We start from the raw sequence: 13,609 nt of genomic DNA, 5'->3' as shown, positions 1-13,609 counted from the left end.
GCCACATCTGACCCCTATTGTTTGCTCACTTGATCAGGTAAGAAAATGTAGGTTTATTTATAGGATAAATGAGGCCTATTAAAATTGAGAAACAGTGTAGTAATCTATGAGGAGTTGCATTCTGAAACAGATGTGTGAAATTCCATAACAGTTTGGTAATAAACAAACCAACTGAAGCAATTTATTTTTTTTTAATCTACTTTAAGTTTCTTAAAGAAACCATCATAAAGGCAACTGAGTTTCAAAAAAATAGAAAATACTTCCTGCTTGGAATTCATTATTCTGACCATTTCCAAACAGTTTTTAATAAGTCAGAGAAGGCAAAATGTTGCTTTATTCACAAAATAAAGTTTTATTTCTTCATTCTTCATGATGCTGTTGGTAAATTAAAAATTAGGTCATACTAATATAAAGTGAATAAGTAAATTTAACATTGTGGAAAAATTTCAAAGGTGTTCAGATGTTAACTTTGTCAATTTTCTTTTAAAGACATATGACAGAATGGTCAAAGGAAATAACCCTTAATTTCTATGTGATCAAAGTTTAGAGTTCAACAGTATCTGCTCTGGTGATCTCCAACAATAAGGGAAATCAGACTTGTCTAAACCGGAAGAAATCAAACATTTATCACTTAACTCTTGACCTGGTCTGACTCCTTACATGCTGATGAAATCTTTCTACAGCCCTGTAAAATGCCCTGAACCCATATTACCTAAATGTAATCTAGACAAAAATGAATCAGGTGCCATTCTTACTCTCAAAACCAATTTTGGGTCTACTCACAGAACAGAGAAACATTGTATCAATTTGGAACACCTTAGAAACTCTAATTTGTCTTCCAATGAAGACAATATGGTCTAACATTACTGACTAAAAATATAAACCTTTTGAAATTATTCACATAAAACTGTAAAACAGGCTTGATGTGCTATTGAATTTAGGAGTCCCAATTTTCCTGTCATAACCAATAACATTAGTTTCTGCACACACCAGCCACACAAACTGGCACAGAGTTAAAACTCTTAAACTTAGAAGAATCAACATTTTAATGATGGTGCAAACCTTCATACTAGTAGCTTTCAGTGCCATACGTTTATGTATTATATAATATATATAATTACTGACCAGGTGGCTCTGCTGATTAAAAAACAACTTTAATATGTCAGAGCTAGCTAACTTTTTTAGTTAATTTGCACATAGTTTATAGATTATATATGAAAATGCTTAACACAAGTTAAACACATCAGATGAATATTCATTATGACTCAATTTATAGCTATTACAATTACTGTAAGTATAGAAAAACTCAGCAACATCTATAGGTAACACTACTAATTCCTCAGTTTTTAAGGATGAGAAACATCCTCATCTCTGATTATAAATGAGCTAAGGAGGTATCCCAAGCCAGGGTAATTTTGTGATACTGAGTTCAAATTATACAGACTTCTGAATACATTTAAAGAACAGTTTACTTACCTAGGATTAAGACTGTCATTTCATCTCTTTGAACAGTGGTTCTCAAACTATCTGTGGTGGTGAGACAGGTTTTTTATTTCTTTCCCCTAACATTTTTATTAAAGTATAATAAAGTATATATATAATTAAATTATAACATATATAAAGTATAATATATTAAAATATATAATGATATATAAAGTATAATAAAAATGAAATTAAACAAAGGATACATAAAAGATCCAAATTTGTATTATAACATTCAGCAGACAAAATCTTATTCCGTAAAACTGCTATATGTTTCTAAGTGCTTACTTTTAATTTCTGGACTTACACAATATAGATCAGTAACAACTAATAACAAATAGACCAAGCATTAGTCTGCGGACCACACTTTGAATATCACTGTATTAGAAGATTCCTGTCCTGAATTCACTGATACATGAGAAAGCTATAAAATAGAAGTGAAATTAAGGTGCTATTTCAATGTTTAAAACAAATCCTTTATAACCCAGCCTAGAAATACTCAAAACTGTGAAGGAAACTGTTTTCTGTGTCCCTAATCTCTCATTTGGCAATTATTAGTCCCCTCAAGTCTTTCCCTTTCTTTTCTTCCTTCTTATCATGACTAACATTTGTATAGAACCTTCTAATTATTAAATACATGCTTATTCTCTCATCTGATTCTCAGAACAAACCTGTGAGACAGAACCTATTTTATCCACTTATTTTCTAAATAAGACAAAAGTCTCAGTGAAGATCAACTGACTTGCCTAAAGTCACTAAGGTAATAAAGGGCAAAGAGAAGACTCAAGCTCAGCTCCTTTGATACTCCTTCTTTTCATGTGTTTCTTTCATCCATTCATCCCTCTAACCACCCACCAAATATTTATTGAGAACATACAATGTGCTAAGCATTGTTCTAGGTATTAGGAGTAAAGAAGTGAACAAAACTGATGGAGCTCCATATTGTCACAGAGCTCATGTTGTTGGGGCCTGGAGGGAGGACAGGGGAGGCGGGTGGTACACAGGTAATAAACAAGATAATTATATGAAATTTATATTCAATGGTGATTAAGTACTATGGGGTAGCAGCTATATTTTGAAGATACAGCTCACTGGATTCCTGAGAGTTTGGATAAAGCATAGGAGTGAAAGAGGGGAGTCAAGGATAACTCCTCCAGTTTTGGTCTGGTTAACTAGAAAGATGAAGTTACCATTGACTGACATGAGAAAGACTGTGAAAATAGTAAATTTAGGTGAGCGTAGGGTAGAGATCGGGAGCTTAATTTTGAACTTGTTAAATTTTAGATGCGAATAAGGCATCCAATCAGTAATATCTGGACCAATAAAATCAGAAAGGAGGCTGGGATTATTTTATTTATATTTGGGAGTCATCAGTATAGGCAGAGTATTTAAATAGAATGAAGTCGGCAAAGTAGTAAGCATAGATAAAGTCCAAGGGCTAAGCACTGGACGCATTCTAATGCTTAGAAATTGGAAAGATGAGGTGGAAGCAGGAAAGGAGACTGAGAAAGATTGGATATTTAGGAGGATCCTAGTTATCAAGAGTACTGAGTCCTGGAAAACCAATGGAAAAAATTAAAGGAGGAGGGAACTGTAACAAATACTGCTCATAGATTGAGTAACATGAGTACTGGGAATTGACCATTGGCTTTAGCAATGTGCAGGTCACTGGAACTTGACCAGAGTAGTGTGATGGAGTGTTTGTGTGGAAGGTGAAGGGTGGGAGTGACAGCTTCATTGGAAAAGACTCAATAGTGTGTAAAACAATAAGAGGAGGGGACAGAAAGAGGAGAGTGAATAGAAGGAAGCAGAGAGAGGGAGAGAGAGATGAAGATAGCAGATAGGGAAAGAAAGAGATTGAAAACAGGGAGAGTGGGCATATTAATACATATGAAGACAGGGAATGAAGATGATTCTTTTGAGGAGAGTTAAAATGGGAAGAAAAGAAACAACATAACTAACTAGAAGGTAAAAGAAGTGAGAGTGAAAAATAGTATTTTTACAATTGCTACAAAAAAAATAGAATGCGTAGAAATACAACTGACAAGGGATATGAAGGACCTCTTCAAGGAGAACTACAAACCACTGCTCAAGGAAACAAGAGAGGACACAAATAAATGGAAAAACAATCCATGCTCATGAATAGGAAGAATCAATATTGTGGAAATGGCCATACTGCCCAAAGTAATTTATAGATTCAGTGCTATCCTCATCAAGCTACCATTGACTTTCTATACAGAATTAGAAAAAACTACTTTAAATTTCATGTAGAACCAAAAAAGAGCCTTTATAGCTAAGACAATTCTAAGCAAAAAGAATGCAGCAGGAGGCATCATGCTACCTGACTTCAAACTATACTACAAGGTTACAGTAACCAAAACAGCATGATGCTTGTATCAAAACAGATATATAGACCAATGAAACAGAACAGAGGCCTCAAAAATAATGCCACACATCTATAACCATCTGATCTTTGACAAACCTGACAAAAAGCAATGGGAAAAGGATTCCCTATTTAATAAACGGTGTTGGGAAAACTGGCTTAGCCATATGCAGAAAGCTGAAACTAGATCGCTTCCTTACACCTTATACAAAAATTAACTCAAGATGGATTAGAGACTTAAATGTAAGACCTAAAACCATAAAAACCCTAGAAGAAAACCTAGGCGATACCATTCAGGACATAGGCATGGGCAAAAACCTCACGACTAAAACACCAAAACTAATGGCAACAAAAACCAAAATTGACAAATGGGATCTAATTAAACTGAAGGGCTTCTGCACAGCAAAAGAAACTATCATCAGAGTGAACAGGCAACCTACAGAATGGGAGAAAATTTTTGCAATCTATCTGTCTGACAAAGGGGTAATATCAAAAATCTACAAGGAACTTTAACAAATTTACAAGAAAAAAAAAACCATCAAAAACTGGGAGAAAAATATTAACAGACACTTCTCAAAAGAAGACATTTATGCAGCCAACAAACATGAAAAAAAGCTCATCATCACTGGCCATTAGAGAAATGAAAATCAAAACCACAATGAGATACCATCTGATGCCAGGTAGAATGGTAATCATCAAAAAGTAAGGAAGCAGCAGATGCTGGAGAAGATGTGGAGAAACAGGATGCTTCTACACTGTTGGTGGGAGTGTAAATTAGTTTAACCATCGTGGAAGACAGTGTGGCGATTCCTCAAGGATCTAGAAATAGAAATACCATTTGACCTAGCAATCCCATTACTGGGTATATACCCAAAAGATTATAAATCATTCTACTATAAAGATACATGCACATGTATGTTTATTGCAGCACTATTCACAATAGCAAAGACATGGAACTAACCCAAATGCCCACGAATGATAGACTGGATAAAGAAAATATGGCACATATACATCATGGAATACTATGGAGCCATAAAAAAGGATGAGTTCATGTCCTTTGCAGGGACGTGGATGAAGCTGGAAACCATAATTCTCAGCAAACTAATACAAGAACAGAAAACCAAATATCACATGTTCCCACTCATAAGTGGGGTTTGAACAATAAGAACACATGGACACAGGGAAGGGAATATCACACACCAAGGGCTGTTGTAAGGTAGAGGACAAGGGGAGGGATTGTATTAGAAGAAATACCTAATGTAGAGGACAGGTTGATGGGCACAGCAAACCACCATGGATGTGTACACCTATGTAACAGACCTGCAAGTTCTGCACATGTATCCCAGAACTTAAAGTATAATAATAAAAAAATTTAGTTAACATTTTAAAAGCTGACATCAAAATTTGGAACATTACTCAATTTAAAATATACAATAATATCACTCGCAACAGAAAAAAAAAGTGTAAACTCAAAAATTAAAATTGTCCAAAAGAGTTCACCAGTGAAATGCCACTTTTATTATTGTTATTATGTATGCACTCTGTAAAACATTGCCATCTGTCACCATGTGCTGTTTAACTTTTATCCAAGAACAAAGGCCCTTCCAAAGAACACATTTCAATTGGGTATTTATGCTCCCTCTTGTGCTCAAATCATCCGAAAGCATACTGAACAAGGCTCAGCTTATGAAATCTCAAAGCCAAAGCAAATGAGAGGTGTAACAAAATATGTGCATGATGCATCGGATAAAAAGCTAGGAAAATTTAACTTTTCAAGTTACTTTTGAAACACTATCAGTACATTCTCCAGGGTACTGAAGAATACACTATGACAAGGAATTTCCTTGCCATCTTCCAACCCAGGATAGTCTGACGTAAGGAAGCACTCTTGAGACATATCAAGGTCAGTGGCTTAATAACTTTTGACAAGGGAATGTTTTTTTGAAGATCTGATTCTTGGATAAGCCAAAAAAAAAAAAAACCAAAAAAAAAAAAAAAACTTCACTTTTAAAAAGTTAACACTATAAAAATCTCCCAAAGACTGTATCTAACAATTAGTTAAGTAAAGCCAAGTTTTGTAGGTCCAATTCAATTTGCAGATAATCAAATTTGCTGAAACCAATGGCTATGATAGCTCTCCCAGATGTTAGCATTAACTTACCAGACATAAGAAACTATCTGTCAAGGTACAGGAATGATATAACTGAAATGATTTATAACTGATACAGAACTAAGCAGAAATAAATTTAGTATCCTTATGAAATCTCAGGAAAATAACATATTAAAAAAATAAATGAATAAATTTTGGAATATTTAGAAGAAGGAAAACAAAGAAAATATTCAGATATAAGGCTTCCCGTGGAACCAATTAAAAATTTAGATTTTCTCCACTCTTAGGAAAAGATCAAAACTACTCAAATCAATTTCAGCATAAGTGAAGGCAGAAAATTTAAAATAATTATTTATAATATTCCTTACAAATCTCTTTTTGTGCCCCTAGTGTTAAAAGACAAAGCAAAATTCAGAATTCTTAAGTGAAATGCTTTATGTGACAAAACAATATTAAAATAATTTTTGATTCTATTTGAATTAGTTTCCCTTAGAGCCTTACATGGAAAAAGGGCTGAGCTATAATACAATTTCTCCTTTGCCTTTAATTATTCATATCACAAAACTTTAATTATATATATTTTTTCAGTTTATTCTCCAAGTAAACTTTGAGTAGTTATTCAGCCATTAACACCAATCTTACAACAGCAGGGGTCGCAATGTACTCGTTCAATGTTTCAGGAAACTGAGAGGCAGATTAACAACTGTTCATATTGCATAGAGTCTGAAAGATTCACAACTCATTGTACTGTAGTTAAAATAATCTATCATTACATATAAAAAAGATCTTTCTATTGTGGGGGTCCCCAAATTATAATTTAAAAAATCTACTTAAAAGTTGATAGCATTTCTAGTGAAACAGCATAAAAATCACCTAAGCTAAGTTCTACCATATGCATTAGCTCCACAGAGGTGCTTCTAACCTTTTTAAAAATAAGTATTTTTTATATATGTAACAGGTATTTTTAAAATTCAGTCTACTGTCAACTTGAACATATATTAAACATTGAGTTATTTCTGAAGAAAAATGCAAACTGATCATTCATGTCTACTGCATACTTTTATATTCTTTTCTCCACAGTAAAGAAAACATACCCCAAGTACTTTAAATATTTGATTTACAAAAGGTTTCTGCAGTTAAATTTCCCTAAATTTTAATTCCACATAATCACTTCAGTTATTTGCTAAAAACTAATCTAAAATAATTTAGATTGCCTACTATTTAACTCATTAAAAAATAAACTAAAAATTTTTTAAAATCCAGCAGAAACAGTGATATTTCTGAATGTTTGAGGAAAACAAGTTTAACCACTTCCTCTAGTTCATTATTTTTCATGAAATCAACCAGGAAGTTAAAATCAATGAGTAACTAATAACTAGCATAAAAAGGAAATACAATAAAATACGAAGTGTCCGTTGCAAATAGAAAAGGTAAATACTATTTTGTGAACATTTTTAATTACATGTATTAAACAAAATAATACATGTCAAATATAATATATAACGTGTATGTGTATGTGATGTGTAAGTTTTTATACATGTATATTCACGTGTGTATACAAACATATACATATCACATACACATGTGAGGTTTGGGCTGCACTGTAAAACATATATTTTAAAAAATGTACTTTTTTTCACCTTAGGAAAAATATATCTTATTATGGATTGAGGTAAAAAAATGTGTGAAAGTTAGTGTTCTAAATAAATTTTCCTGTCCCTTTAAAATCCATGTCCTTTATAACACAGCTTCCTTACTACATATTTTGTATAAGCATAGTAGCCAAAGATCACATACGTTAACTATATCACTGAATTACTCAATTGGCAAGGTTAGCTTATTGTGTTAGGAGTTAATGATTTAATTGTCTACACATGTAACATATACATTAACAAATGTAAAAATGACCATTCTAGTAACATCGGAAAATCAACTGTACACTAAATGAAATTTCTATGAACATAGCAGAGAGATATAATCAAGCAAAGTAAGTTTCTTCAGAGTCAAAAGAAATGTTACAAGGTCCATGCAATAAAACTCAAGAACATTACGACAAAGAGAACCCTTGGGGAACTCATTTGGAATTCATTTAAAAATATATATACAATTCAAATAACTTTAGTTGTCAGTTTCCAAGACCACAAGGGAATAGAAATAGATTATTATAGAAGAGAAAAATTGCTGCTATAGAAATGCTGCTGGTACAGAAGAAATGTGAAGTGACAGCCAAGGCCAGGGGAAAAACAGAAAACTTGTATATAAAAATGAAAAATACATGGCGTTCTGAGGCCATTTAGCAAGGGGAAATCCTTGGGCACAGTAATAATATTTATGGCCCTGTATCATAAATTATCTTCAGACTCGCAAACTTGAATAAATGATAATAGAAACAATAATAGCTATACCTAGGGTCTCTGGCTCCAAATCCCATGTTTTTAATCACTACACTACACTGCTCACTAAAATTTAAAATTACGTTCAAGATATTAAAGTAAATTTAAGAAAATACTTTAGAAAACAAATTTTTAAAAGGCCTTCTCCTATAAACTGAATGTCTATGTCCCCCCAAAACTCTTATGTTGAAACATAATCTTCAGTGTGATAATATTCGGGGCTGGAACCTTTGAGGGATGATTACATCATGAAAGCAGAGCCACCATGTATGGGATTGGTGTCTGTAATAGTCTGTTGGCATACTGCTAATAAAGACATACTCAAGACTGGGTAATTTATAAAGAAAAAAAGGCTGGGGAGGCCTCATAATCATGACTGAAGGCAAATGAGGAGCAAAGTCACATCTTCCATGGTGGCAGACAGAAGAGCTTGTGTAGGGGAAACTCCCATTTATAAAACCATCAGATCTGCTGAGACTTATTCACTACCATGAGAACAGTATGGGAAAAACACCCTTATGATTCAATTATCACCACCTGGCCCCGCCCTTGAAATGAGGGGATTATTGCAATTTAAGGTTAGATTTGGGTGGGGACACAGCCAAACCATATCAGTGCCTTTAGAAAAGACACCTCAAGGAGCTCCATTTCCCCTTTTGGCATGTGAGGATATGGTGAGAAGACAGCTGTCTATAAACCAGGAAGCAAGCCCTCCCCAGATCCTGAATATGTTGGCACCTTGATCTTGAACTTTACAGCTTCCAGAACTGTGAGAAATACGTTTTTGTTGTTTATAAGTCACGCAGTCTATTCCCTTATAGAAACTTGAACTACCTAAGATACCTGTGTATGAAATGATTAAACACCCTTAATAATATAAGCCTGGAGAACTTATCAAAAAAGATCCTTTCTAGATATCTAGTTTTTTGGGATTCTATGTATTTTTATTTTGATGATAATTTCACATATTTATAATTTTGTAATACTACATTATCTCATTTAACTCTTCCCTATTAATGTATGCTATTATTATCTACATACTGGAGACGAGAAAACTGATATATAGTTTAGGTAATTGTACAGTATCACATAACTGGTATTTGATAAAGCCAATATTCAAAGGCATATAGTCTGGCTCCACAATCGCAGCTTTAATTAATGTGCTCTGGGCTACCACAGTTGCAAGATGGACTACGTACTGTGGGATTTGTTATGATGTGTCAGGATGTACTATTTAAGAGATTCTGGTAATCCTGAAAACCCCAAAATAACTTTCAGGATCATTTTCTTGCTCACCAATGTTCCAGTTCTACTCATTCCAGGCATTTGTACACTCCCTTGAAGTTAGGCATGGCCAAGTGATTTGCTTTTATTAACAGAATGTAAGCAATAATAATTTGTCACTTCAAAGTGGAAGCCTTTAGGAAAAGCATGCAGTTCTCCATATTCCTGTTGCTTCACACTTCTCTATTTCTGTTCCTGGCACTGACATTCTAATAGTCATAGATTTTACGACATACTTTTCTATCATTACCCACATCCAAACAGTAACTATAACATATTCATTTCAGCTATATGTCCCTTCTGCCCTTTCCTTTTGCCTCATACTGGACATACTACATCTTCTCTAAATGAGGTTTTCTTTACTTCTTGTTTTGCCTACTACAACTGCCTACTGATCTCATCTTCAGACTCTAATGTGAGTCCATCAAATAGAATATGTCAGATTAATTTCCCTTGAGCATATTTTTGATAATAACCTACCTAGATCAAAAGTCAGCAATGATTCCTACCATCAGTTGTAAGTATAAACTTCTCAGCAATGCTTTAAACTTTGTAATACCACTTAAGAGCATAAATCCACTTTTCTAAATGTTACCTTCTGCTTATTCTTAGTCATACTCTATGCTCAAGTTGAAAGGCAACTTATTATTCCTTCTATTGGCCTAGCTCTATCTGTGCCTTAGATCATGTTGATTGCTTACCTGAAATACTTTTTACAGTCTAAATTCTTAATTCTTTTATAAATATTACCCCATGAAAATGACAAATTTTTCAATATCAACTTCAAATGAAACCTTAATGATAAAGTATCAATATGGGAATATCATCTCTTTTGAATCTCAGATATCATAGGTTGAAAACATTTCTCTATAGTGCTTAGCACTGTGCTTTACCATGGTAGAGGGGAAATTTAATTCAATTTACTGAATTAAATTGAACTATATATTTAACAGAGCAAACTTTTAAAAAAAATTACCTAGTTTGTCAACAAAAATGTAACAATCATGAGAAAAGTATTCGTACTCAGAATAACATAAGTCAGTAACACTTATAGAATATCTACTTCATAAGAAATGATGATGATGTTAGTAAGAAACATAACAAAAGCCAGTGTTTACTAAGAAAATACTATGTGTCAGGTACTTGGCAGGCAATTCCTCATCTGATCTTCAAAAACTCTAAGTTGAATTATTATCCTCATTTAAGAGATAAGGAAACTGAGTCACAAAGAGTTTGCATAACTTGCCCAAGGTTACATGATTACACGTAAGCCATGACAATTCTACTAAAACAGTCTGACTCAAGAAACTGAGCTCCAAAAGAGATAAAATATTAATTTATATATTGGATATGTCTTATATCCCACAATTTACTACTTGTTAACAAATAATGAAGTGGGTATCACATGAGTAATTTCCTAAAAATCTTTTAAATCATACATTTTATCATATGTTACAATGCAATTACTTCAGGAAGGCACAAGACTAGAAACTGAACAAACCAAATAGACTATGAATTCCTTCAGGCCAATGACCGTAATTTGTTTATGTTCATACAGTTAGAAGCTGACCTAATATGTGACACATAATTATGTCAGATTTATAATAAGTGAAAGGTCACATGAATTAAATTCAAGACCAATCAACTTTCCTTTTAAAGATTTTTTTATTCCTCAAATTTCTACATTGCTTTGGTTCTCCAAAACCAATTTTTGAAAGTGGACCTCAATAGAGTAACTTCTAAAAAGTATAATAACATTGTTGTGCAGTATTTGAATATACAGAGAAAGCTGTAAAAAGAATGAAACTGCCATTGTGAAACAAAGGAACAAAGAGTTAAGTGACAATTTGCTTTCTGGGTAAAAAAGGCGATGGCACTGCAGGTAGAGGAAAAAACATGTAAAACAGGTAGACAGCTACTTAGGCATAAAAGAGCTTATTTAGGAAACTGCCAAGGTTTCAGTATTGTCATAGTGTAAAGTATATGTTGGGACTGGCGGAGCCCAAAAAGATAGATATTGAATAGACTGTAAGGGGGTTTAATACCCTACAAAGAAGGTTAGCATTATGTTGACTGTACAATTTTAACTCTCAAACTCATCCTTGTCACAGACAGGTATCTTGCTGGCAACTAAAACAAAATAACTTGTAAACTGAATTCTCTAAGATAGTAGTTTATGTCATGCTATACAAAATAACCTTTTAAGAGGCTGGGGTGGGAGGATCACTGGAGCCCAGGAATTCAAGACCAGCCTAGGCAATATAGTGAGACTATGTCTCCATTTAAAAAAAAAAAAAAAAAAAAAAAAAAGGGTATTTTTGACAGAGTTTTGCTCTTATTTCCCAGGCTGGAGTGCAATGGCATGATCTCAGCTCACCGCAACCTCCGCCTCCTGGGTTCAGGCAATTCTCCTGCCTCAGCCTCCTGAGTAGCTGGGATTACTGGCACGTGCCACCATGCCCAGCTAATTTTTGTATTTTTAGTAGAGACAGGGTTTCACTATATTGACCAGGACGGTCTCAATCTCTTGACCTCATGATCCACCCACCTCGGTGTCCCAAAGTGCTGGGATTACAGGCTTGAGCCACCGCGCCTGGCCAAAAAATACCCTTTTTAACTTAGTAACAAGTTTCCACAAATTAGCTCATTTTTAAATAATATTTTAAAAGGATGGCAGAATATAAGAACTTAAATGATACCTGCTTTTTTTTTTAAAAGAAAAATGCTGAAGATAAAATATTTTTTTCCTTCTTGCTTCCCTGCTTCCTTATCTTTCCTTGCATCATTACTTTCATTTTGGCTCAGTATGGATAAATGAAGTCAAACGGTTAAAAGCTGCTATTTTATTTCATTCTATAGCACCATGGAAATCCTGGTACAGACCATTCTTCACTTACTCTGCTTGTTTTTATTATTAGTTCCAATCAAAGAATAGAGACAAAATGTTTTTTGTTCAGGAGCCTTTTCAACACAGAGCTCAATTTTCCAGTGATGTTGGAAATTCCAGGCAATACTGTCATTAATTTTTAAAAAGCATACCTAAGAGTGCAGTGAGCTTGGGAAGCAGTCCAACTTGTACCATCTTATTCCTCAGTCCTGTGTCAAAGGATAGATTTAGTAAAAGTCGGAGGGTGATATTCAGCAGATCTTCATGCTCACAAGGTATCATTTTCACCAGTTTTTCAACAATATCCATTTCCACCTAAGTAAAATAAAAATGAAAATACAGTGATGTTCTGTTGCAAAATAGGACAAAAATAATATAATTATTTTTTCTTTGTTTTTACCCTAATGTATATCTATTTTATAATTATATGTTAATCTTATACTCCATTTCAATCTGTAAACTTTCCAGAAATCAAACTTTTGAGGAGAAAATATATATGCCACACCATCCTCTCTTTCCCTCATTTAATTGCATCAACTGGAAGACAAATTACATTTGATCCTCAAAAACACTTTGCATTATTGAATACCACCTATTAAGTACCAGGTCCTATGCAAAGAAGATCTCATCTTGGCTTTCAAGGATTTCTCAGTAAAAAAAAGAGTGTAGGCAGGGCGAAGTGACTTACACCAATAATCCCAGCACTTCAGAAGGCCAAAGTGGGGATCCCAAGGTCAAGAGATCAAGACCATCTTGGTCAACTTGGTGAAACCCCATCTCTACTAAAAATACAAAAATTAGTGGGGTGTGGTGGTGCATGCCTATAGTTCCAGCTACTTGGGATGCTGAGGAAGGAGAATCACTTGAACCTGGGAGTTAGAGGTTGCAGTGAGTCAAGATTGTGCCACTGCACTCCAACCTGGTGACAGAGCAAGACTGTCTCAATTAAAAAAAGAGAGAGAGAGAGAGAGAGAAGACAAATAGAATGAATAATAGAATGAATAATGAAAATATAACGTGATAAAAACTGAATGAACAAAATGCTCTGAAAACAGCATGGAGAAAACTAC

General features: G+C 33.9%; 1 protein-coding gene across 1 annotated transcript in view; it reads right to left on the bottom strand.

Annotated features, from left to right (window-relative positions):
• KIFAP3 (kinesin associated protein 3) overlaps nucleotides 1-13,609 on the bottom strand; it is a 149,960-nt gene that overhangs the window by 77,116 nt on the left and 59,235 nt on the right. Inside the window, exon 10 of the mRNA XM_074389807.1 lies at nucleotides 12,692-12,854. Coding sequence (XP_074245908.1) covers nucleotides 12,692-12,854 — 163 coding nt within the window. The remainder of the gene's footprint in view (nucleotides 1-12,691; nucleotides 12,855-13,609) is intronic.

The sequence above is a fragment of the Saimiri boliviensis genome, chromosome 19 (assembly GCF_048565385.1).
Source record: "Saimiri boliviensis isolate mSaiBol1 chromosome 19, mSaiBol1.pri, whole genome shotgun sequence".
In the NCBI taxonomy this organism is placed as follows: Eukaryota; Metazoa; Chordata; class Mammalia; order Primates; family Cebidae; genus Saimiri; species Saimiri boliviensis.
The sequence above is the reverse complement of the archived record's forward strand: the minus strand, read 5'-3'. Positions and strand labels throughout refer to the sequence as shown.